Genomic DNA, 24,839 nt, shown 5'->3' with positions numbered 1-24,839 from the left:
GGATTATATCTCAATAGGGCTGTTAAAATAAGGGGGACATATTTCCACTTTGCCCCTCAGAGTTTCAGGCCTTTGGCAAGAGAAGGACATGTTCCTGGCAGCTGCTGTCCCTCCAGCCTGGACTTGATATGAGACACCTGGAGCAACCTGAACTTGATACCACAGCTTCAAATGGAGCCCCCCAAGCTAACCCCAGAAACATGAGAAAGAACTTGTTGCATGTTGAGCCTGAGATTTTGTGACTCCACCTAATCCTGCAAATGCTATTAACTGTACCTTGCATGTAAAGTTCTATACATAAAAAATAGGTCACATGCATAGTGTTATTTGATCTCACTAATAAAATATGAGTTGATACATTTCAGTGTTGCTGATAACTAGTCATATGAATTTACCCCAAAGTTTGTCCTGATTATTTTCAATGTTATCTAAGTCATGTATGTTATTGTGAAAGCTGCAAAAAACCTTGCATCCTCGCCCTAAAAAGCAAAATATTATACCAAATTATTCATGTAAGTCTGACATTTCACAAGTGATTTATTCCTTATTATCAGACATACCCTGGGCAAGGTCATTTTTAGACACAAAATGCTTCTAAAAAGAAAAGCTCAAACTCTAATAGTTAAATGAATGTATTCATTTTATTTGTTTCCTAAATGAAACAATCTAAGTGCACTGAAGATGAGTTAGACCTCAACTCCATGAATAATGGCACAGAAAGGGAAACAGGATGCACTTTTTATTTTCCCTCAGAAACCAAATTTACTCTTCATATTTAGAAAATTTTATAAAGTTGGCTATGAAGAAGAAGTTATGTGAGCCACTTCCTCTGAACAGTTACCATAACCTCACTTTGGAGTTACCCTGTTCTATTCAGTCACTTCAGTGAATGGAATTTCTAAACTGGCAGTTGGAAGCAACAAATCTTATACTTACACACTGCCCAGAAGTCTTTGATAAAATGAGCATGGGAACTCTGACTATATGCTCTGAAGTAACAAAACTTTTACAAGGAAAACCTTCTGTAGGTCATAGGCTTCAGTAGTTTAGACACACTAGATTACTAAGTATTTATACTGAATCATTTATTTTTTCAAAATAAATTAGTCATAATTTTTATGACTAATAGTAGTTTTGCCATTTTATGTGTGTGCATTTAACTAGCTCAATTTAGAAACTTACATTTTGCCAAATATCAAAATGATATTTGGCAAAACTAATACAATTATGTAAAGTTTAAAAATAAAATAAAATTAATTAAAAATAAAAAAAAAAGAAACTTACATTTTTCTGTAATTTTAATGACAAACCATAGCACAAATGTGTTATTAAGTTTAGCAGCAGACTTTTAAAGAAATATACTTACAAAGCCATCCATGGCCCAATTTTCCTCCTTCATTTTCTTCACAGAAGCTTGAGCTGGTACTTTAATGAGATAGATGTGTAACATTAGGCGAGCTTCTTGGCTTTTATATACTCCTGTAAAATATAAGGATGTTTAGTCTACTAATTTTGCAAGTAGTTATGTTTCACTTTATTATCTATAGCTCCTTAAATATATCATAAATACATGTGATAAGAAAAGGAAAAAAAGCAACAAATCAAGCCCATTTTCATGCTTTTTCACAAATCCTGCAAAATATAGCAATCTCTCAGCTGAAATTCTCAACTTAACTATTACTGTGGGGTTTAAATTACATATGCTATTAAAATCAAATATTATTGTTATTAATAACATCATTCCATGATTGTTGTAAAAATGATTTATTTCATCAGTCAGATTTAAAATACTCAAGGGTATGAATCAAATGTTGAAACTCTTGACATTTTCCTTAATAATTAAGTACAAGCCCACCCTTAGAAAAAGAATATCTGAGGTGCTACTGGAATCGCAAAGATGAATATGTGGTTCCTATCTAAAAATGTGATGTTTATAAGAATTTCTGATGAAACAGGAGATATAATGACAGAGATAGAGAATATGATGAATTAAAGGCTAAAAGAAAGAAGGATCATTTCACACCAGAGTGATTAGGAAATGCTTATTAAGAAAGAGTATTTGAGCTGGATCACAAAAATCAAGTAGAATTTTTAGTTCAAGAAAGTAAATACAGAATGTGGCATAAAGAAGAGAAGCAAATGTATTCATTTTATTTTATTTTTTCCTGAATAAGAGTACTCTGAGAGTATAAATAAGTGGAATAAAAATGTGTTTTGGGGAACTGTATAAAATCATATTCTAAGTAAAAATTTTGTGATTAACTGATAGTTGAAATGACTCACTAATTCATTCACTTACTATTTCACCTAAGCAATAAGGTATCATAAAAATAAGCTGGGAATATAAACATAATACATAGATCTTGATCTATAAATTATAATAGAGAAAAGACACAAAAGTAATCAAAGTTGCTGGAAAAATGTTATAATTAATTCTATGTAGACAGTGTTAGCAAGTTAAATTGGTCTAATTATTTATGTTTATTTTCCTATATTTGTAGAAATTTGATTAGGATAAATATATATTTATTTAGTGCCAACTCTCATACAGAATAAAAATAAAACTCATGTTTCAAAATTAAATAGATCGGTAGTCACAATTTAAATGCATTCCTTTAATTCAATTTATATCATGTAATTGTATATATATTTTAAATTAAAATACATATTAACTTCTAATATTTTTATTTTGGCTTTAGTGTAGAGCCATTCAACAATACAAAATGATGCTGTATAGTTCTTATAAAATTTACAAAATCAATAGATAAAATTTTATTTCTTATTTTATTTATATCACAAATTATTTCACTATTAATAATTATATGGGCTATATAGTCAATAAGTTTAAATATATACATTACATATTTTCAGTATCAATATTTTTTAAATCTATTTTTAAATGAAAACAATAATTCAAAGTCATTGAGACCAATTTTGCTCCAGTTTCATTTCTAACCTTTGAGGTATAGCAATGAACTGGAAGGCAAAGAGATGCTCTCTTAGGGCTTGAACTGTTGGAGTACAGACAAATTATGTCATGTCATGTCATATCATGTCATGTCATGTCATAACATGCCATGATATGCTATACTATACTATGCTATACTTTCAAATAATGAAAAGAAGAAAATGAAATAAGATAAGACTGCCAATGACTAACGGAGTGAGTCTATTTGTAAGGTGAAGGCTACTTTACCTAAGGTCATCAGGAGTACTGTTGACAAGATGACATTTGAGGAAACATTTGAATGTCAGAAAAACCAGAGTAATCAAAGATACAAATGAAGCGACTTAGCAGCAGTGTCAGAAGTGAGTTGAATTGTGGGACACCCAGCTGGTGTCACCGGATAAGGCAATGGCACCCCACTCCAGTACTCTTGCCTGGAAAATCCCATGGATGGAGGAGCCTAGTAGGCTGCAGTCCATGGGGTCGCTAAGAGTCGGACACGACTGAGCGACTTCACTTTCACTTTTTCACTTTCATGCATTGGAGAAGGAAATGGCAACCCACTCCAGTGTTCTTGCCTGGAGAATCCCAGGGACAGGGGAGCCTGGTGGGCTGACGTCTATGGGGTCACACAGAGTCAGACACGACTGAAGTGACTTAGCAGTAGCAGCAATGAAAGATAATGAGGGAAGTATGCAGTAGATCAAAGAAACTTGAGAAGGCTGAGAAGATGGATAAGGCTCTGGGTTCCTTTTGCCTAATTAGGGTAGTGTAGCCCTATATTTTCTATTTTAGACAATAGTGTCCTCCTAAACAGCCTCATTTGAAGACATGATTTTGTGATGATAAAGCAGCTTGCAAATCACTTATCCAGTCTCTTTGGTGTTATGAGAATAGAGAAGAAGTTAGTTTTATTCAAATTAAAAGTTCTCTTCTATTTCATGACATGTCATTCTAGCCATGTAAAAATATTCTTGAGGGAGCTTATTTCAGAATCACAGAGTTTTATATTTGTGTAGTATTATATATGCCTCAATCAAACCAGAAAGCTTATTTCTAAATGAATTATGAATGCCACCAGAAATAAAGCAAATATTTCACAGTACAAAAATCACTAATAAAAATGATGAAATGATGAAAATAAAGGCATGAAGGCAAAGTTTCTTTTCTTTAAAGTGATACCTGAAAGTAGTAGTTCCATGTTGCTATTACTGAGTGTTGCATTGACTCTCCCAGTGGAAGCATTGAAACTAGTAACTGTCAGGGTCATGGGTTGTTTCTTTCCTTTATAATTGTAAGAGCCTTTCCATATGTAATTTTGGGCAAACACATCATCAGGAACTGTGAACAAATTAAACATACACATTAATTTTGCAGTGCCCTATAAATATAAGCATTGTCAAATTAATGAGTATTAGTTTATAGAATAATCATTTTTCTAAATATACAAGAAAAAGAAGGTGCATTATAAAATGAATTTTTCACATACAAGTTTGCATATTTTTAGAATAAGCCAAAATAATGATAGCCTAGATTGTACATACATCATCATCAATGAGAGATAAATAAGCCACACCAATTAAAGACTTAAGACTGAGAATCCAGCTAAATGTCATTTACTTATATTTGGCTTCCTATAATATCTTTTTTTCAGAAGGAAAATAAAATTATGTTATTGAGTCAAGTCAGTCTATATACAAGTTCCAGGATGCCTGCTCTTTTCCTAGCAGCAGAGATAAGTTCACAGGAGGAAGGTCATAGAGTTAAAACCTCCCTTGCTGAGCAGCCTTGGAAGACTAGCAGGAGGGATGCTCCTTGTCTCCTTTACAGAATACTGAGCTCAGTTATTTCAATAATAGGTGCTCCTGAAGAAGAACAGGGCTCCCTTGGTTTGCTCCTCACAGCTTTGAGGTTTACAAGTATTTTTAGAAATAGAAGAATTGTCACTAGAATTGGTAAACTCTCATGGGAAAGAAATGAGTTGTGGTAGAATCAAATAATATTCTAATATAAAATTTTCACCCAAAGAAGAAACATTCTTATTTTAAATGCATACAAATAAATAAGACATTATATTTATATAAATTAGTAATGTAATTTATAACCAATATAAATTAGGTGTGTCAAAGTCTACTTAGATCCTGGTAAGAGGCTGAAAAAAGTTTCCGTTAATCCTGTACAATAAAGCCCATCCTTACATAGCAACTCTTCAAAACAGCCATGCCTGTTTGTGTGAGTGAATGAACAACATAGATTTGGAGAAAAATCTTTCTTTTTTTTTTTTTAACAAGTTATTGACATTTGTTACCTGATTTTCCCTACACCCATAACAATTCTTACTGCTCCAATCACAGAGACTAGAGTTACAAATTGTATACTCCCTGAAATCTACTCAGCAAACAAATAAAGCTATGGTAAAAGATGAATACAAAGTGCACTCATAAGTTGAGTTGTTATATTGTATTTGATAATTCAAAAGCAATATAGTAGAAAGACTAGAAGTGCAAGCACTGGAGCTAGAATGCTTGTATTGATAGTTAAGTCCCCCTTCTACAATTTACAAACTGTGCGGTTTTTCCTAAATTACCTAACTCTCAAAACCTGAATTTCCTTATCATTAATGTGGAATTACCATAGACTTTACAAGGAAGATTAAATGAAGTTTTGCTAAATGTTAGTTGCTATCATTATTATTATGCAGATAAAATAGTGAAACTTTTTACTATTTGGGCCTTATATCTCATTATATATATCTATATCTATATATATAAAGCATGCAGTTAGTAACATGAAAAATCCATAGTCCTGGCTCTGGGACTTTGCAAGTCATCCTAAGAGTGGCACTCCGTTCCCAAACCTCAAACTACAAAGCTGTGCTCTGTATGTAAAAGAGACCTTACCTAAAAATGTAATACAATGTACTGGTAAAAAGTCTTTGATTTGGTAAGCACCTTCAGTTCAGTTCAGATCAGTCACTCAGTTGTGTCCGACTCTTTGCGATCCCATGAACTGCAGCACGCCAGGCCTCTCTATCCATCATCAACTACAGGAGCCTACCAAACCCATGTCCACTGAGTCCATGATGCCATCCAACCATCTCATCCTCTGTTGTCCCCTTCTCCTCCTGCCCTCAATCTTCCCCAGCATCAGGGTCTTTTCAAATGAGTCAGTTCTTCGCATCAGGTGGCCAAAGTAGTGCGGTTTCAGCTTCAACATCAGTCCTTCCAATGAACGCCCAGAACTGATTTAGTTTAGGATGGACTGGTTGGATCTCCTTGCAGTCCAAGGGACTCTCAAGAGTCTTCTCCAATACCATAGTTAAAAAGCATCAATTCTTCAGCACTCAGCTTTCTTTATAGTTCAACTCTTACATCCATACATGACTACTGGAAAAACCATAGCCTTGACGAGACAGACATTTGTTGGCAAAGTAATGTCTCTGCTCTTTAATATGGTATCTAAGTTGGTCATAACTTTCTTTCCAAGAGGTAAGCATCTTTTAATTTTATGGCTGCAATCACCATCTGCAGTGATTTTGGAGCCAAAAAAATAAAGTCTGACATTGCTTCTACTGTTTCCCCATCTATTTGTCATGAAGTGATGGGACCAAATGCCATGATCTTAGTTTTCTGAATGTTGAGCTTCAAGCTAACTTTTTCACTCTCCTTTTTCACTTTCATCAAGAGGCTCTTTAGTTCTTCGCTTTCTGCCATAAAGGTGGTGTCATCTGCATATCTGAGGTTATTGATATTTCTCCTGGCAATCTTGATTCCAGCTTGTGCTTCTTCCAGCCCAATGTTTCTCATGATGTACTCTGCATATAAGTTAAATAAGCAGGGTGACAATATACAGCCTTGACATACTCCTTTTCCTATTTGGAACCAGTCTGTTGTTCCATGTCCAGTTCTAACTGTTGCTTCCTGACCTGTATATAGGTTTCTCAAGAGGCAGGTCAGGTGGTCTGGTATTCCTATCTCTTTCAGAATTTTCCACAGTTTATTGTGATCCACAGAGTCAAAGGCTTTGGCATAGTCAATAAAGCAGAAATAGACGTTTTTTTCTGGAACTCTCTTGCTTAATTGATAATCCAGCAGATGTTGGAAGTTAGATATCAGGTTCCTCTGCCTTTTCTAAAACCAGCTTGAACATCTGGAAGTTCATGGTTCATGTATTGTTAAAGCCTGGCTTGGAGAATTTTGAGCATTACTTTACTAGCGTGTGAGATGAATTCAACTGTGCAGTAATTTGAGCATTCTTTGGCATTGCCTTTATTTGCGATTGGAATGAAAACTGACTTTTCAAGTCCTGTGGCCACTGCTGAGTTTTCCAAATTTGCTGGCATATTGAGTGCAGCACTTTCACAGCATCATCTTTCAGGATTTGAAATAGCTCAACTGGAATTCCATCACCTCCACTAGCTTTGTTTGTAGTGATGCTTCCTAAGGTCCACATGACTTCACATTCCAGGATGTCTGGCTCTAGGTGAGTGATCACACCTTCGTGATTATCTGGGTCGTGAAGTTCTTTTTTGTACAGTTCTTCTGTGTATTCTGTTTTTTTTTTTTTTTAATTTATTTATTTTAATTAGAGGCTAATTACTTTACAATATTGTATTGGTTTTGCCATACATCAACATGAATCCACCACGGGTGTACATGTGTTCCCAATCCTGAACCCTAGAGTGAAGTAAGCCAGAAAGAAAAACACCACCTCCTCTTAATATGCTTCTGTTAGGTCCATACCTTTTCTGTCCTTTATCTATCCTATCTTTGCATGAAATGTTCCCTTGGTATCTCTAATTTTCTTGAAGAGATCTCTAGTCTTTCCCATTCTATTGTTTTCCTCTATTTCTTTGCACTGATCGCTGAGGAAGGCTTTCTTATCTTTTCTTGCTATTCTTTGGAACTCTGCATTCAAATGGGTATATCTTTGCTTTTCTCCTTTGCTTTTGGCTTCTCTTCTTTTCACAGCTATTTGTCAGGCCTCCTCAGACAGCCATTTTTCTTTTTTGCATTTCTTTTTCTTGGGGATGGTCTTGATTCCTGCCTCCTGTACAATGTCATGAACCTCCATCCATAGTTCATCAGTCACTCTGTCTATCAGATCTATTCCCTTAAATCTATTTCTCACTTCCATTGTATAGTCATAAGGGATTTGATTTAGGTCATACCTGAACGGTCTAGTGATTTCCCCCACTTTCTGCAATTTGAATCTGAATTTGGCAATAAGGAGTTCATGATCTGAGCCACAGTCAGCTCCCAGTCTTGATTTTGCTGACTGTATAGAGCTTCTCCATCTTTGGCTGCAAAGAATATAATCAATCTGACTTTGGTGTTGACCATCTGGTGATGTCCACATGTAGAGTCTTCTCTTGTGTTGTTGGAAAAGGGTGTTTGCTATGAGCAGTGCATTTCCTTGGCAAAACTCTATTAGTCTTGCCGTGCTTCATTCCGTACTCCAAGGCCAAATCTGCCTGTTACTCCAGGTGTTTCTTGACTTCCTACTTTTGCATTCCAGTCCCCTATAATGAAAAGGACATCTTTGGGGGAGTTAGTTCTAGAAAGTCTTGTATGCCTTCATAGAACCGTTCAACTTAAAGAGCAGTTAATTTAAAAAATATACCTAAAATTGTTTTGAGGAGGGAGTGACCAGTTAAATTATCCTACACTAGAAAGATCTGGAATTTGGAGGTAATGGACTCCCAGTTGGAGAGGTAAGAGGAGCAGCAAGGGAGAAAGAGATTCTAATAGCAGTGCCTGGCAAATTAGTAGGTACTCAATAAATGTGCTGTTCTTATCTTTCTCATTGTTTATCTCCCCCTGGCCTGTACTATGATTTTTCTTTGCTACTTCTGAATATTTAACAAAAATCTTTTACATCTGGTGATCTTGTCCATGGTGCTTAGGGGAATGAAGAAGGTTGGTTAAAAGAGATTAAAGAGAACTCCAATGGCAGAAGAACACAGCAATGAAAAAAAGTAGATACTGGCAGCAGCTACACTGTATCAGGATAAATTATTGATGTGGTTGTAAATGTTTAACAACTGGCACTTCAGAAAACAAATCTACAAATTGATTTAATAGTATATGCATTCTATAGTATATATATATTTCCATAATTGCAGTTTTCAAACCAGGAACATGACATCACTGAATGCAGAATTTGGAAGAATGCACAGAACTGGCTAAAGCAAAGCTCTACCTGGAGGCTCCAGCATGCGACCACCACCCTCCATCTTTCTCACACATAACGGAGAAATGTGAGTCATGATAGGCTGGGAGGTAGACACCATTTGGTCATTTAAATCCGTATGTACAATGGAGATGATAATACTTTCTATTGTTGAGCCTAATATGAAATTTAAATGTGATTTAAATTAAAGATTTAAACTACTTATTCAGTAGTTCTTGTAAACTCTAAAATGTTATCCAACTAAAGCTGATGTGAAGCACAATGAAAAGGAGGAAGACGATGATAATCACCTTTTTTTTTTTCAAGACATTTTTGAATTTAAACTTTGTTTCATGGACCTCATAGCACTGCCATGTTCCTGACTTTGATACCACTGCCAAATTATTGTTTGTTTGGGGTAGTCTAATCACTGTGTCATGATTTTAAATGAAATGTTTCTAATATTTTCCCACTTTAGATGAAATTGCTCTAGAGTTTTATAGCTACCTTTACCCAGGTTAAAGAAATTCTTTTTCTTTCTAATTTATTAAAACTCTTTAAAAATTATAAACAGATGTTCAGTCTTATAAAATAGTTTCTGTACAAGCATTGTGGTGTTCATAATTTGTGATGTTACTTTTTTAATGTGATAGATTATGTTTAAGGATTTGTTACATATCATGAAAATATCTATGTATATCTATCATTAAAACAATTTGTCAATGGTTTCATCTTTATGATAATGTTGTATAGTTGATCCTTGAACAACATGGATTTAAACTGTGAGGCTCCACTTATGCACAGATTTTTTTCCATAGTAAATACTAGAGTACTACTATACTGATCCATGATTGGCTGAATTCATGGATGTAGAATCACAAATACAAAGGAATCTTGGGTAAAGAAAAACACAGACTGAGGGTTGACTACAAGCTACACACAGGTTTTTTGATCGCACTGACTGCTAGCACCTTTAATCCACTTGCTGTTCAAGAGTCAATTTAATTCACTAAATGTATCTAATTCACTAAGGTTTTAAGTAGGACTTCTTAATGTATAATCCTATATCAAATGGGCCTATATTTTTTTCCTTTTTATAATGTCTTTACTTGAGTTATTAGAGTTATACTGGACCCATAAAATGAGCTTCTTTAATAGTTTTTATAAAACTGAGATGATCTCTTCTGTTCCTTCAAAATTGTGTAGAGCTTATCAGTAGAGGCATATTTTTTTCTTGTGGAAATAGCTTTTACTACTACTTTATTTCTTACAGTATTGTTCATTTTTCTCCTATTAGTTAAGATATACTTTTTGAGTAACTTGTCAATATTTAACTTTTTAAAAATTGACAATTATGTAATTTCTGTTGTTTAGTCACTCAGTTGTGCCAGACTTTTTGTGAATCCATGGACTTCCCTGTCCTTCACTATCTCCTGGAGTTTTGCTCAAACTCATGTCCATTACCCTGGAGAAGGAAATGGCAACTGACTCCAGTATTCTTGCTTTGAGAATTCCATGGACAGAGGAGCCTGGCTGGCTACATCCATGGGCTTGCAAAGAGTTGGACACAACTGAGCTACTATCATTCATGACCATTGGTTCAGTGATGACATCTATCCATCTCATCTTCTATGACCCCCTTTTCCTCCTGCCTTCAATCTTTCCCAGGGTCTTTTCCAATGAGTCAACTCTTCAAATCAGGTGGCTAAAGTATTGGTGCTTCAGTTTCAGCATCAGTCCTCCCAATGAATATTCAGGACTGATTTCCTTTCTGATTGACTGGTTTAATCTCCTTGCTGTCCAAAGGACTCTCAAGAGTCTTCTCCAGCACCACAGTTTGAAAGCATCAATTCTTTGGCACTCAGTCTTCTTTATAGTCCAACTCACATCTGTAAGCTTTGACAAAACCATAGCTTTGACTATATGGACCTTTATCAGCAAAGTGATATCTCTGCTTTTTAATATGTTGTCTAGGTTTGTCATAGCTTTTCTTCCAAGGAGCAAGTGTCTTTTAATTTCATAGCTGCATTCACCATTCACAGTGGTTGGAGCCCAAGAAAATAAAGTCTGCCATGTTTTTCATTTTCCCCCCATCTATTTGCCATTTAGTGATGGGACTAGATGCCATGATCTTAGTTTTTTGAATATTCAGTTTTAAGTCAGCTTTTTTACTCTCCTATTTCACCTTCATCAAGAAGCTCTTTAGTTCCTCTTTGCTTTCTTCCACATTAGGATGGTGTTATCTGCATATCTGAGGTTATTGATATTTCTCCTGGCAATCTTGATTCCAGCTTGAGCTTCATCCAGTCCAGCATTTTGCATGATGTACTCTGCATATAAGGTGAATAAGAACTGTGACAGAATACAACCTTGATGTACTCCTATACCAATTTTGAACCAGTTACTGTTCCATGACCAGTTTTAACTGTTGCTTCTTGATTTGCATACAGATTTCTCAGGAGGCAGGTTAAGGTTGTCTGGTATTTTCTGTTATATAGTATTAATTTATTCAATATATTCTCTAGTTATCACATTTCCTTTTGAAATGTTATTTAATTTTTGTTCCTTTCTTGATCAATCTTACCAGAAAACTTTCACTTTGAACATTTTTTTAAAAAAACTACCTTTGGCTCTGTTGAGATTATTTTATCTTCAGATATTTTTGGTTTATTTGTTCATTTATATTATATTGAATTCTGCTTTATTTTTGTCATTCCATTATACTTTTTATATATTCTTAACAGGACATTAATCAATTCTGAGGCTTTTTTTTCTTCTAATATAAAGGTTTAAAGCTTTATATTTCCTTCACATCTTTACCTCTGCTAGTCCCCAAGTTTTGATATTTAGATTTTTCAGCATAATTAAGCTCTCTTGCTATATTTTCCATTTTAATTTCTTCCTCAATTCATAAATTATTCATTAGTATTCATTTTGTTCTTAATTTCCAAACACTGAGGCATTTAAAAAAATTATCCATTTTCTTATTGACTTTCAACTGTGTCATGGTCAGATAAGACTAATTTTGCTTTGAAATTTATGTAGATTTATTTATTTCTTGATATATGATCAATTCTCATAGCTTTCCCATGAAATTTTAAAGAAAATATATATTATTTCATTGATTGATGAGAAATATTTATATGTATATATATTATACCACTCCATGGGGTTGCAGAGAGTTGGACATGACTGAGCAACTAACAATTTTTTAAAATATTATATCACACATATTAGGTTTTTGCTTAGTTCTTCCATATGCTTTAAAAAAAATTGTCAGCCTGATTGGTGGATACTGGCCATATTTTGCTGAAGACAGTCTAGGGTTATACGCTATGTGCTGGAGCTATTATTCTGAGCACCCTTCTGGCTCCCAGAGAAAGCATCTTTCTTGGAGAGTTCTGGGCATTGATTGACCATTGTGGTTTTCTGATTCCATGAAATGCTTTCTCTCTTATGATGACATATTCATTGGTTACTTTAGAGAAATTCAGTTTGTTTTCACTGACTGTTGAAAAAAATCAGTTTTTCAGACTAATTTTTTTTTTGGTAGGCAGTCCAGTTTTACCGTATGTACACTGAGAACTTCTGAAACCAACAAATATTACAAATATATTTGTAATACGAATATTACAAATATATTCTAACATCATACCTGGCTAATTACAACTGGACCAAATCTATTTCCAAGGTAAAGATTAGATGCTGAGGCTTTAATTCTATGTGTAGCTTTTCATTTCTACCATGTAAATATAATATTTACTAATACATTAAAAAGCAGGTCTCATATACTGAGGCCCTACCATGAGCTAGACACTTCGTACTTCATTTCAATGAAGTTGGTTCATATTAATCTAATCATTATTATTATTTTTTGGTACAGATAAAGAAATGGAGGCCCAGGTGTAGAAAGTATCTTTTCCAGAGTCTTAGGGTAGGCAGTGTATAAAATGGGAATTACATTATGGTTGTAGAACTTCAAGTTCCCTATGTTTAATGATTAAATAATTTTATTTTTAAATCAAATCATTGAAAATAAACTGAACAAGTTCTAGAAGTTGGTAAACTTTTACTCTCTACTCCAAGTGTATTTTGTTCCTTCTTTAAAAAAATTACATTTAAAAATTATATATAAGCCTCATTTTGATTTTAGTATTTTAAATAAAACATTGCCATTATTTTATAGCTATTTGCAGATATTCTTGAAGGGAAATTTCATAGAGAGAACTATACAAAATATTTTTGGAATATTAACATGTCACAGTATTACACTGCTTGAAGTTCAACATCTGATAATATACATTTTTAAATTTCAAATTCAAAACAGTAAAATGCACCATTTTCCCATGTTGAAATATAGTTTTCTAAATAAATGGTTGTCACTTTGTCAATGAACACCTTTAGAAACCATGACTACTAGAAAAGCATTTGAAAGGACTAACCACTTAGCTTTGGGCTGGGTGTTCCAAGTGCAGGTCTAGGATCTTTCACCAATATTTTGGAACCAGCTATGAAAAGAAACAAAAACGTTTATAAAATTTAATATAATTAATAACACACAGACACACACATTCACAATGTGATGCCTTGTCAATTTTATTCTCTGACATATCAGAACTTTCTCCAAAATGTTCTGTTCACTATAGCATCTCAGTCCCCACTCAACATTACTGTTGTACAGCTAACAATTTTAATAATTATCTTCATTAGAATCCAGTGTGGCAAAGAGAATATTAGTGCTACCTTAGCATTTTTGCATCCTATTTCTTATTTTAAAGGCATAAATCAACATGGAAATAATTGATTCCAACATTGAAGCTGAGGGCTAAGGGTATGTTCCTATTGCTTAAGGACAAATAATTTGGATAGGTTTCATGTTTAGGAGTTAAAAATTATAGGGAATTCACTGGTGATCCTGTGGTTAGTACTCAGCTCCTTTATAGGCTAGACCCAGGTTCAATTCCTGGTCAGGCAACTAGGATCCCACAAGCTCTGTGGCATGGCCAAAAAAGAAAGAGGAATAAAAACTGAATTAAAAAAATTGTTAAGGTATCCCATGGTGTCATAAGAAATCGACTAGACTCAAAAGTAAAGACTTAGAGTTTCAAGCCAAACCAAAATGAGCCCAGAATCATGTGAGGTGCTGAATATGTCTGCAAAGTTGAATCAGCTGTGATATGCAGTGCTTGTGGACCTGTAAAGACGTACATCTTTTACCTAAGAGCAATGTAATGTCTTTAAAGGCTTTAAAGAGAAGTCATTTGGGTGAACATCAGCTTGGCTGAAAGATAGAGAACAATTTGGAAACAAGTAGGTATCGATTTGGACAGAGAAATTAAAAGGCCATTACAGTAGTCTCAGTAGAGATAATGCTAAGTTAAACTGCTGTAGTAGTGATGATAAACTGAGAAGTGGATAGATTTTTTTGTTTAAAGCTACTCAAATTCTGGTGGACTTAAAGGGACAGGAAGATGTCAAAGGTGATTACTAGATTTCTATTTATTATGTGATGATGGTACCACTAAGTTAGGGAACATCAAGAGACAACAGTGGTGAAGGGAAATTGATGAGTTTATATTTGCATGTATTATTTAAATATCTTTGAGAAATTCAAGAAGCAATATCATGTAAGCAATTGAAAATATAAGTCTGGGACTAAGAGCAGATATATGAGCTAGAAATATTAATTTGTAAATAACCTTCTTAGAAGAGACTAAGTCATTGGCTTGAATGAATTAGATCACCTATGGAGAGAACACTGAGTGAAAGGAAGAAAAAACAAAGAACTGAGCTTTAGAAAAGATAGATAGAAAACATTAAGCTTAAAAGGGAAATGGAGAATGTGTAGCCAAAAATTTGAGGAGATAAAATATTTATTTATTCAACAAATACTGATTAAACACTTTTCACATGTAAGGCACTGCAAGTGTTCAAAATTAAACTTGTAAATACATTGACACGGTTTCTGGCTTTTTTTTTTTTTTTAGCTTATATTCTAGTTGGAAAAGGGCAGATGAAAGGATAGGAGAGTGGAAAAAGACAACTACAAGTGAATAAAAGAATAACATCTCACATAGAAGGGATTTCTATCATGAAAAAACTTTGGAAAGAAAAAAAATCTGTAGTGCCCGACAGAAGCAAAGAGAGTGAAACATTTCACAAGGAGAAGGTCATTTACATTTGTGAATGCTTGAAGACATCAAGAACTAAAGGCCTGAAAAAAATGTATTGATGACTTTATTAAGAATTCTAGAAAAACTTATTTTATTCCTTCTTCTGGAAACTGTTTTTCCTCTCTTAAACTCATTATATCTTGTCCAGATGGAGATTGTCCTGATCGAGTAAAGCAGCTACAGGTAAACACATCACCTAGATATGGTCAAACTGTCATATAATCCTGACTGAGAAATTAATTTGGAGACTGATTATATTAAAAACTGTGACAATCAGACTTCTGGATACTGCTTTCCTAACCAAATTTGGGGAAAGGCTTTCTATCAGATTTACTCTACCAGAAGGATATAAACTCAGGAATGCTGGGAGCAATTTTCAGTACTGAAGTGCGTTGAATATTGTATGTTCCAAATTCATGTTCACCAGGAACCTCAGAACATGACCTAATTTGGAAAGAGAGTTTTTGAAGATGTAAAAAGGTGGGAATCTTGAGGTGACATATTACTGAGATAATCCTTAAATCCAATGACTGCTGCTTTTCTAAGTGAGGAGGACACGCAGAGATACATCGGAAAAAAGGCCATACGAAAATAGAAGCAGAATTTAGGAGGCCTTTAGGAGCCAAGCAAAGCCAGGGATAACAAGAAGCCATAGGAAGCTAGGAAAAGGTAAGGAATGATTCTTCCCTAGAGCCCTCCGAGGATACAGGGCCTTGCTGACACCTTGAGTTTGGGTTTCTGGCCTCAGAACTGTGAGAGAATAAATTTCTATTCTTTTAAGCCATCCAGCTTATAGTACTTTTTTATGGTGGCCCTAGAAAACTAATACACTTACTGTGAGCAGAGAACTAGGAAAAGTAATAAAGGTAAGAAGAAAAAAACAGAGCATGAAATGACTGCATCACTACTACTTTTGTTCCTAAGTTAATTATTTTTTTTCTCTCTTATATCTGAGGAAAGCCAAGTCAGTACAAAATCTTTCTGCTGCCAGCTTTTATAGAGAAAGCTTACCTTCACAAACAGGAACTTTTCCAGTCCAGGTGTTATCAGATCTACACACTCTATGTTCTGTTCCACCAGCTAAGAAGAAGCCAGGCTGGCAGGTATAAACTAATGTATACCCATGGGATGGAAGGTCCATTCCTACTACGTTTGCATGAGCAGGAGTTTCTGGCTGTTTACAGCTGTGGGCTATGTTAAATAAAGGAAAAAAAATGTTCAGTTTTACAGACATGTTAAAAAATTTTGAGATTGGAATCATTATATATTTTTATAGGTATGTTAACGCCTTTATACGGGATTCCTTGGTAGCTCAGTAGTAAAGAATGAGCCTAATGCAGGAGATGCAGGTTCAGTCCCTGGATGGCCACCCATTCCAGTATTCTTGCCTGGGAAATCCCATGGACAGAGGAGCCTGGCTCTTTTACGGGGTCGTAAAAGAGTCAGACATGACTTAGGGACTAAACAACAGCAATGCCTTTATATAAATATACTTTTAGATATTCCAGTGCATCAAGGAAAGCTTATCAATGTAAATGTAAATGTTTTCACAGACTAGCATTTTCTAAACAATCATCTCTGGAACACTGGTGGATGTTAAAAAATAAATAGAGAAAAAATAAAAGATGTATTCTGGAGAGTCAGTATATATTAGCATTTTAAAGAATCTATTAACTCCTGCAGTAAGATAACTCTTAAAGTTTATCAAACTCAGATTTTCTGTACCAGTTTAGGAAATATTAATTTGTAATTTTTCATTTACTATATTTACTTAAATTAAAAGGTATGTTTTCTAAAGTTAAATTCAGTAACAATTCAATATGTTGCTTTGCTAGTAATAATCCTAATGTAGAAAGTACAACTTAATAATTTTTTGCACATGGCATTTTCTGGCCATATTTTAGGTCCATATGCTAGCAGTAATTTTTCATTCATTTGATTTTTTTGTCTCCTTTCCTCCATGGTTTTACCCATTACTAAATCTCTGTCTTAACTCCACTATTTCACTTATGACACTACTTGACCCTGCCCCTCAGTTTACCTGTTTTGTGTCTTATGATGACCACCACATTCTTAGTCAGAAAGAGATGCTATGAAGACTTCTCTTGCTAAACAAGACATATCTAATCATGTGTTCATGAATACAGACCCTGTCTGAGAAAGAATGTTCTGTGGACAAATTTGTTTGGAAAATAATTTTTGCATTCTTTTCTGAGTGGAGAAACAACTAAACTGTAAATAATATCTAATATTTTAACACATGTAAAAAATAATGTTATATGGATTATATTTAATACAACTCAGTTAATAAAAGTCCATTCTCATTAGGGAAATAAACACAAATAGTCTGTTTCTGCTATATTCTTAACCCTAATTATGCACATATTAGAAATTCTGATATGCTCTGCAGTAACAGAAGCTACTTAATTTTATTTAAGTCGTATGCCAAGTGCAGGTCTCCAAAGAATCTTGGTTTACTATGAAAGGTCTAGTCACATCCCACACAGCTGTTCTAAAGTACGTACACACTGTAAGGAATTCTCTTTTAGGGAATTTTGCTGTATTTAAGTATAAGTCAGCCAGGCATGTGACATGACTTCTCAGTGGAGTGTTCTACTGCTTTTCAGTAAACTGTGGATCCACATAAGCCCCCATTATTATTTGGATGATTCTGACAGGGACAGAGTAAATTCGCAGGACTTATTTGGACTTCAGGAAATCCTAAAAGCTAGATGTCTTTCTGATTAGTATTTCTATTCCTGCTTACTCTTTATTTTTCTCCCCACCCAAAAAAGATGGAGGAAGAGATTAAAATGAGGAAGTAAGAGGGCGGGGGAAGGATAACTCACCAGCTAAAATTTATTTCTAACTATAATTCAAAAAAGATGGTTTACTAATCTTTTTTCTTATTCAATCTGGTTAGAACGTTCTTCCAACTTATGGTCAGTGCACATTTAGAAGCTTAAGGAAATTCTAAGCAATATTCAATGATTTGGTTAAGGTATACATGCATATTTCTTTTCATGGATGTTTCTAGCTTTACTCAGGTTCTCAGAGAGTTTAAAAAAAAAGCAAAAAAAAGATTGAGTCGCTATGTTGGAGCCTCCTATATCTCACAGTACTTCAGATTCATAGGTACATTTCTATGAACTAAAAAATCATCATTATCTAAAATCGCCATGTGACCAAACTGAACACAGTTACAAAAGCTTTTCAAAAAGAACACAACTGTTCCCTGTGCCTTCTGGCTTCTTGAAAAATAATGCTCCTCACCGGGCACGGGGGTATGCTATAGTAATAACACTATATATGTGAATTATGTTTTATAATAACCTAGAAATAATGTGACTCACCATTTACATGGACATAAATTTATTTTCACACTTGGAAAATAATGCATATAAAGTCTTATCCTTTATAAGTATAATTTCTTATGCTTACGTATGCACTCAGGCTGAATTCCACTCCATGTGAGGTCAGGAAGGCAAGTCCGTGTTGTAGACCCTTGAAGAAGATGTCCTTTTTTGCAGTGGAACTGCACAACACTTCCCACCTAAAGCAAATTACAGACAAAAAACAAATATTCCAGTGTAACTTCAAATGCAGCAACAGACAGAAAAAAGAAAAAAAATATGGATGACAAAATGCTTTCAAAAGAAATTCTGAATGGTAGAGGTTGGAAGAAAATGGAAATCTGATTTAAAGTAAAAATGGGGAAAAAAAGACCAAAGAAAAAAAGTAACAGATCTCTGTGTACATTCAGCATCAAATGCTTGAATATAATGTATACACAGAAGTCAAACTTTTTGCCATTGTAATTTGAAGAAAATTTGTAAGATGCCAAAAGGTCGATAAGCTATATATAAACATAAGATAGACAAACAAAGAGTTAAATAAAGATATATACATGAAGATGGACAAAGACATATGCAGAAATAAAGATAACTAAAAACATAAGAGGCAAATGAATATGGAGGACAGTAAATTCAATATGAGATTAGACATGAAGGTGTTTACTGAAGGTTGTATTGGTAACAGAAAAATACAATGGAAGACGTTATTTGCTCTAAGCTTTTAGAGTTAGTCGCTCAGTTGTGTCTGACTCTTTGCGACTCCATGGGCTCACTAGGCTTCTCCGTCCATGGGATTCTCCAGGCAAGAATACTGGAATGGGTTGCTATTCCCTCCTCCAGGGGATCTTTTAAGGGATATTCAACTTGTATAAATATATAGAACAAAGGTTCTCAAGGTGGGGTCCCAGACCAGCAACTTCAGCATCACCTAGGAACTTGTCAGAAATAGCAACTCTGGAATCTTAGCAACCAGTTATTTGTGATTTAACAAGTCCTCCAAGAGATTTTGGATAAGGCAATGGCACCCGACTCCAGTACTCTTGCCTGGAAAATCCCATGGGTGGAGGAGCCTGGTAGGCTGCAGTCCATGGGGTCGCTAAGAGTTGGACACGACTGAGCGACTTCACTTTCACTTTTCACTTTCATGTATTGGAGAAGGAAATGACAACCCAATCCAGTGTTCTTGCCTGGAGAATCTCAGGGATGGGGGAGCCTGGTGGGCTGCCGTCTATAGGGTTGTACAGAACATGGACACGACTGAAGTGACTTAGCAGCCAAGAGATTTTAATGAACATTGAAGTTTGAAAACAACTGATATAATAGTAGAAAAGATAATATTAAGAGAAAATACATAGTGGTTAAAACATATACCATGATATTAATAGTTTAGGAAAAAAGAGGACTTTTGGTTAGTTAACATGGATAATTTACACAGTGAACTGGGGATTTGGGAGAAAAGTGGTAAACAAAGAGATACAGCTGAAAAAGAAAATAGACCCCAGAGGCATGTATACTTGGCTTTAACTTTGAATCTGATCTTACTTGAATAAGTTCTATCTCCTCTTTGAAACTTAATTCCCTATATAAAAGTGAAGATGATATTATTTAATTTGAGATATAAGGATTAAATAGAATATATTCACTCCATATAGGCATGGGACATAAATTTTAAATAAATTCCAGCAGTAATTATTAGAACAGAGATATACTCAGTTTCTGAAGAATCTCAAATAGCAGGCTATAGTGTTTGAATCTCTCAAATAAAAACATAAAATTGCTAAAGGTTTCACAGCAACTAAAATTTCTATAGAAAATAATATTTTTAAAAAATTAAACTAGCCACGGTATGGGGAAACCACAAAACAGAAGAATGATGAACAGTAATTCTAATTATGAAGCTTGTGTTGCCATTTTAGATTTGAGTGGATAAAGTTTGACCAACTTGTGGCAACAGACATAGAAAGGAGGTTGTTTACTTAAAATATATTACAGGGAGAAAATACCAGGATTTATTAAGGAATTAGAGACAGGAGAAGATAAGGATTATTAGAGTCTGCCACTTCAGCCTTCCCCACTGTGTGGAGTCTGAAAATGTTCAATTGTTGCCTTAAGGCTTTTCATATTGAGACCAGCTATATTCCACCATCTTCATATTCTTGATATTAGCAAGAATTATGCTACAACCAAAACATTCAGTTCCAATAATCATTCTCATAACAGCCTTTATCCTTCCAGTTTTCTCATATAATGTCTTCCATTACAGCCTCATCTCTGCATCCAGGAAATTTCTTACCCTCTTAAAGCCTGATTTTGTCCAGTGCTACTATACTGCTCTACTCCAGGGAGCACTTTTCATGCTGTATTCAATATGTGCTAAGTTGCTCAGTCATGTCTGACTATTTGTGACTGATCCTATGGACTGTAGCCCGCCAGACTCCTATGTCCATAGAATTCCCCAGAAGAATACTGGAGTAAGTTACCATTTCCTTCTCCAGGGAATCTTCCGGACCCAGGGATTAAATCTGCACTGACGTGTCGATTCTTTACCACTGAGACACCAAATCCTTCAAATTATGCTCCAGAGCATGCCATTCATATACTCCCTGAAGTTGTACAATATGGTGCTACAGATTTTTTACTTCCTTGTGTGATTTATACACCTGATCATATAGACTTGGCAATTTTGTTCTTTTGTAAGGCCAGCTCTCCAAAAACCATCACCTCAATCAACCCAGCAATATTATTTTAGCTGAATCTCAGTTAATGGCCACCCTTCACCCATAAATCTCCCCTCTTAATCTACCATTTTACTTTCTAAATTTTTCTGAAACTGTCCCCTTCCCTTTTCTCCACATATACAACTTATTTCAGTCCTTGACATTGATTCTCAATGATTCTCCAACTTTAGCAGATATATTAATCACCAGAAGGGCTTTTCCAAACAAAGAGCTGAGCCTCCCTCAGGAATTTCTGACTAAGTAAATCTGGGGGAGATTCCTAAATCCACATTTCCAAGTTCCTAGGTAATATTGCTGCTGCAGATCAAGGACCAAACTTTGAAAATTACTATTATAGCCAATTATAATAATCATCTAACCTGTCTCCACTTCTCTAATCTTGACCATGTTAAATTTATTTTTCACTCGGAAGTTAGAGTGATTTGTTCAACATGAAAGTTCGACTTTAACATTATCCTTTTTAAAATCTTTATGGGCTTATCCCTCATAAGATAAAGCTACACCATGCTAACTTGACTTATAAAAGCCTCTATAATCTGATCACTAGCCATCTCTCTAGCATCACCATTAACCACTTATTTTACTCAGATTGTGCTCGTATAATATTGAACTTTTGCAGTTCCCATAATGCATGCATGTTTTGACACTGTTCCTTCCACATGGTATGTATTTCCAAACTAATTTTTTCTTAGATCTTACCTTAAAAGATTTAGCTCAGATAAAGTTTCTAGAAAGCTCTCCTTGCAGTAAACAGATCAGGAAAACTGTCTTTTATGTGCTTCCATAGTTCCTTTCATTTTTATCAGTGTTATCAACCTATCCTATAAAATACTCTCTTCCATTTGACCCACACACCAAAACAGCTTCTCTCAGCCAAGGGTTCTATGTTATTCACCACCATATATCAAGAGCTCGGGAGTCTTGAAAATGTTGGACCAACTAAAGGGATGGGGACTAATGACTTAGTATAAAATTATTTGACTACTTAAAAAGGTTTAACAAGTCTATCGGTTTCTTAAAATGCAGTGATATCCTTTTCATAATTTAATAAAGTTAAATCATTATTTGTTCTTTGAAAAGTACATTTGGGTTATTTCAGCAACCTTTATATTAGTAAGGAATGAGAAACATGATGGATTACATTCTTTTTTTTAAACTTGTAAGGCTTTTTCCTAACATCTGTAATCTTTTCTGAAGTCATAATAAATACTGATTTATATATTAACCAGATACCATAGAACTAAAATCTACAGTTTTTCCATACATCATTAACACATTTAAATAGTAAAATTTTTGTCAAATTCACAAATATCTGGTGGTGGTGGTTTAGTTGCTAAGTCCTGTCCGACTCTTGGAACCCACAGACCGTAGCCCACCAGGCTCCTCTGTCCATGGGATTTCCCAGGCAAAAATATTGGAGTGGGTAGCCATTTCCTCCTCCAGGGCATTTTCTCGATCCAGGGATCAAACCATGGTCTCCTGTATTGCAGGCGGATTCTTTACCGAATGAGTCACCAGGGAAGCCCCACAAATATCTACACCAAATATTTAATAGATCTAGAATTACACAGATTTAGAAACTGATTTTTATTCAGAATTTGTTACACTCAAATCAACCATCAAAATATTCTCTAGAGACTTCCCTGGGGGTCCACTAGTTATTATTCCATACTCTCAGTGTAGATCACATGGGTTTGATTCCTGGGTGGGGAATTAGGATCTGGCAAGCCACAGTGCAGCCAGCCAAAAAAAAAAAAAAAAAAAAACTAAATATTTCAAAATGCTCTAAACATATTATAAAATGTTTTCTAAATATTACTGAATTTTTAATTAATAATTTTCCAGAGATCAATACACTTAATTGTATATTTTACATATCTCTGCATCCTTTTCCAACTTGCCATGTAAATTCCCTTCTGACTATAAATAATTTCTAACATAAATAACTTGAAAATTTGTAGAAAAACAGTTCAGTTTAATCGCTCAGTTGGTTCCAAGTCTTTGAGACCCCATGAATTGCAGCACGCCAGGCCTCCCTGTCCATCACCAACTCCTGGAGTTCACTCAAACTTATGTCCATCGAGTCTGTGATGCCATCCAGCCATCTCATCCTCTGTTGTCCTCTTCTCCTCCTGCCCTCAATCCCTCCCAGCATCAGAGTCTTTTCCAATGAGTCAACTCTTCGCATGAGGTGACAAGCATCATAAAATTTTTTCCATTATATAATTCTGAAAATTCTTGTAAAATAATTTATGAACAATTTTCTTACCAATATTTACTAATACAAGTGTTATGTGTATAAGTAATTATATATAATGCAAGAATTAATTTTAAAAATTATTTTTATATCAAGATTTTTAAAAATCCATATCATTTTAATTGCAGTTAATGTTTAAATAAAATTTTCTTTAAATTGTTTCAAATTAGTATGTTGTTTGCAAATGCATTGAAAATTATGATGTATCTAATTAGTAAGTATGACTTATCTTCTTTAACTCTTTATTCCCTCTTTTAAATGTTGTATATTGGTGTTTTTTAGTATTTTTATAGTTATATTAAATATTTTGCCCAAGGAAAATTGAGGCAGCTTCTAATAAAATTTTGATAAATTAAAATTAACAAAATTGAAGTAAAAAGACAAAGTCATAAAAACAAAAGGATAACACATATGTTTAAGATGCTTAAGATGCAAGGGATTTTCACTGAGCATCAATTTTGGGCCCTGAGAAAAATTGAATTAAGGTGTTTTAAGAATTTTTATTCAAAATAATCAGAATATTTTAATTTTAAAAGTTTAATTTTACTCTTTTGCTTTAAAATTCATGTTATGATATTCACCATTTAATGTAACAAAACACTATGTAATATTCAATGTACTTATGTACTTATTTCAATTACAAACTGGAATTCATATATAATTGCTACAGTTGTTTTATTTTTTTTATTTTAGAAGAGTCATTTAATCCAAAAATCATACTTCCACATATTTTGTAGGGATCATCACATAAAGTAACCAAACGTAAGAAAGGCAAGTTTTAGAGGCAACTCAACAGAACTTATATTTCTTTATAGAGATGCAGGGAACTCCATGGTGGTCCAGTGGTTAGGACTCCTCACTATCACTGCGAAGAGTCCAGGTTCCATCCCTGATCAGGGAACTATTCCACATGCTGTAAGGAATGGCCCAAAAAACCCCAAACCAAAACACAACCAAAAATTCAAATTTCCTCAATATGGCTTGCCTTTATCTATTTGTCCACTTCTAGCATTATTTTCATGATTGCAGCCATGAAATTAAAAGATGCTTACTCCTTGGAAGAAAAGTTATGACCAACCTAGATAGCATATTCCAAAGCAGAGACATTACTTTGCCAACAAAGGTCCATCTAGTCAAGGCTATGGTTTTTCCAGTAGTCATGTATGGATGTGAGAGTTGGACTGTGAAGAAAGCTGAACA

The 24,839-nt window shown here is 34.4% G+C and overlaps 1 protein-coding gene across 1 annotated transcript in view; it reads right to left on the bottom strand.

The window, feature by feature from the left end:
* Positions 1–24,839, bottom strand: part of CSMD3 (CUB and Sushi multiple domains 3) — a 1,469,335-nt gene that overhangs the window by 12,872 nt on the left and 1,431,624 nt on the right. The window contains exons 64-68 of the mRNA XM_061439111.1: positions 18,733–18,844; positions 16,303–16,482; positions 13,561–13,626; positions 4,130–4,288; positions 1,367–1,479 (exon numbers count right to left, since the gene is read on the bottom strand). Coding sequence (XP_061295095.1) covers positions 1,367–1,479; positions 4,130–4,288; positions 13,561–13,626; positions 16,303–16,482; positions 18,733–18,844 — 630 coding nt within the window. The remainder of the gene's footprint in view (positions 1–1,366; positions 1,480–4,129; positions 4,289–13,560; positions 13,627–16,302; positions 16,483–18,732; positions 18,845–24,839) is intronic.

Source organism: Bos javanicus, chromosome 14 (assembly GCF_032452875.1).
Source record: "Bos javanicus breed banteng chromosome 14, ARS-OSU_banteng_1.0, whole genome shotgun sequence".
NCBI lineage: Eukaryota > Metazoa > Chordata > Mammalia > Artiodactyla > Bovidae > Bos > Bos javanicus.
Note: the sequence above shows the minus strand (reverse complement) of the source record. Positions and strands in the feature narration are given on the sequence as shown.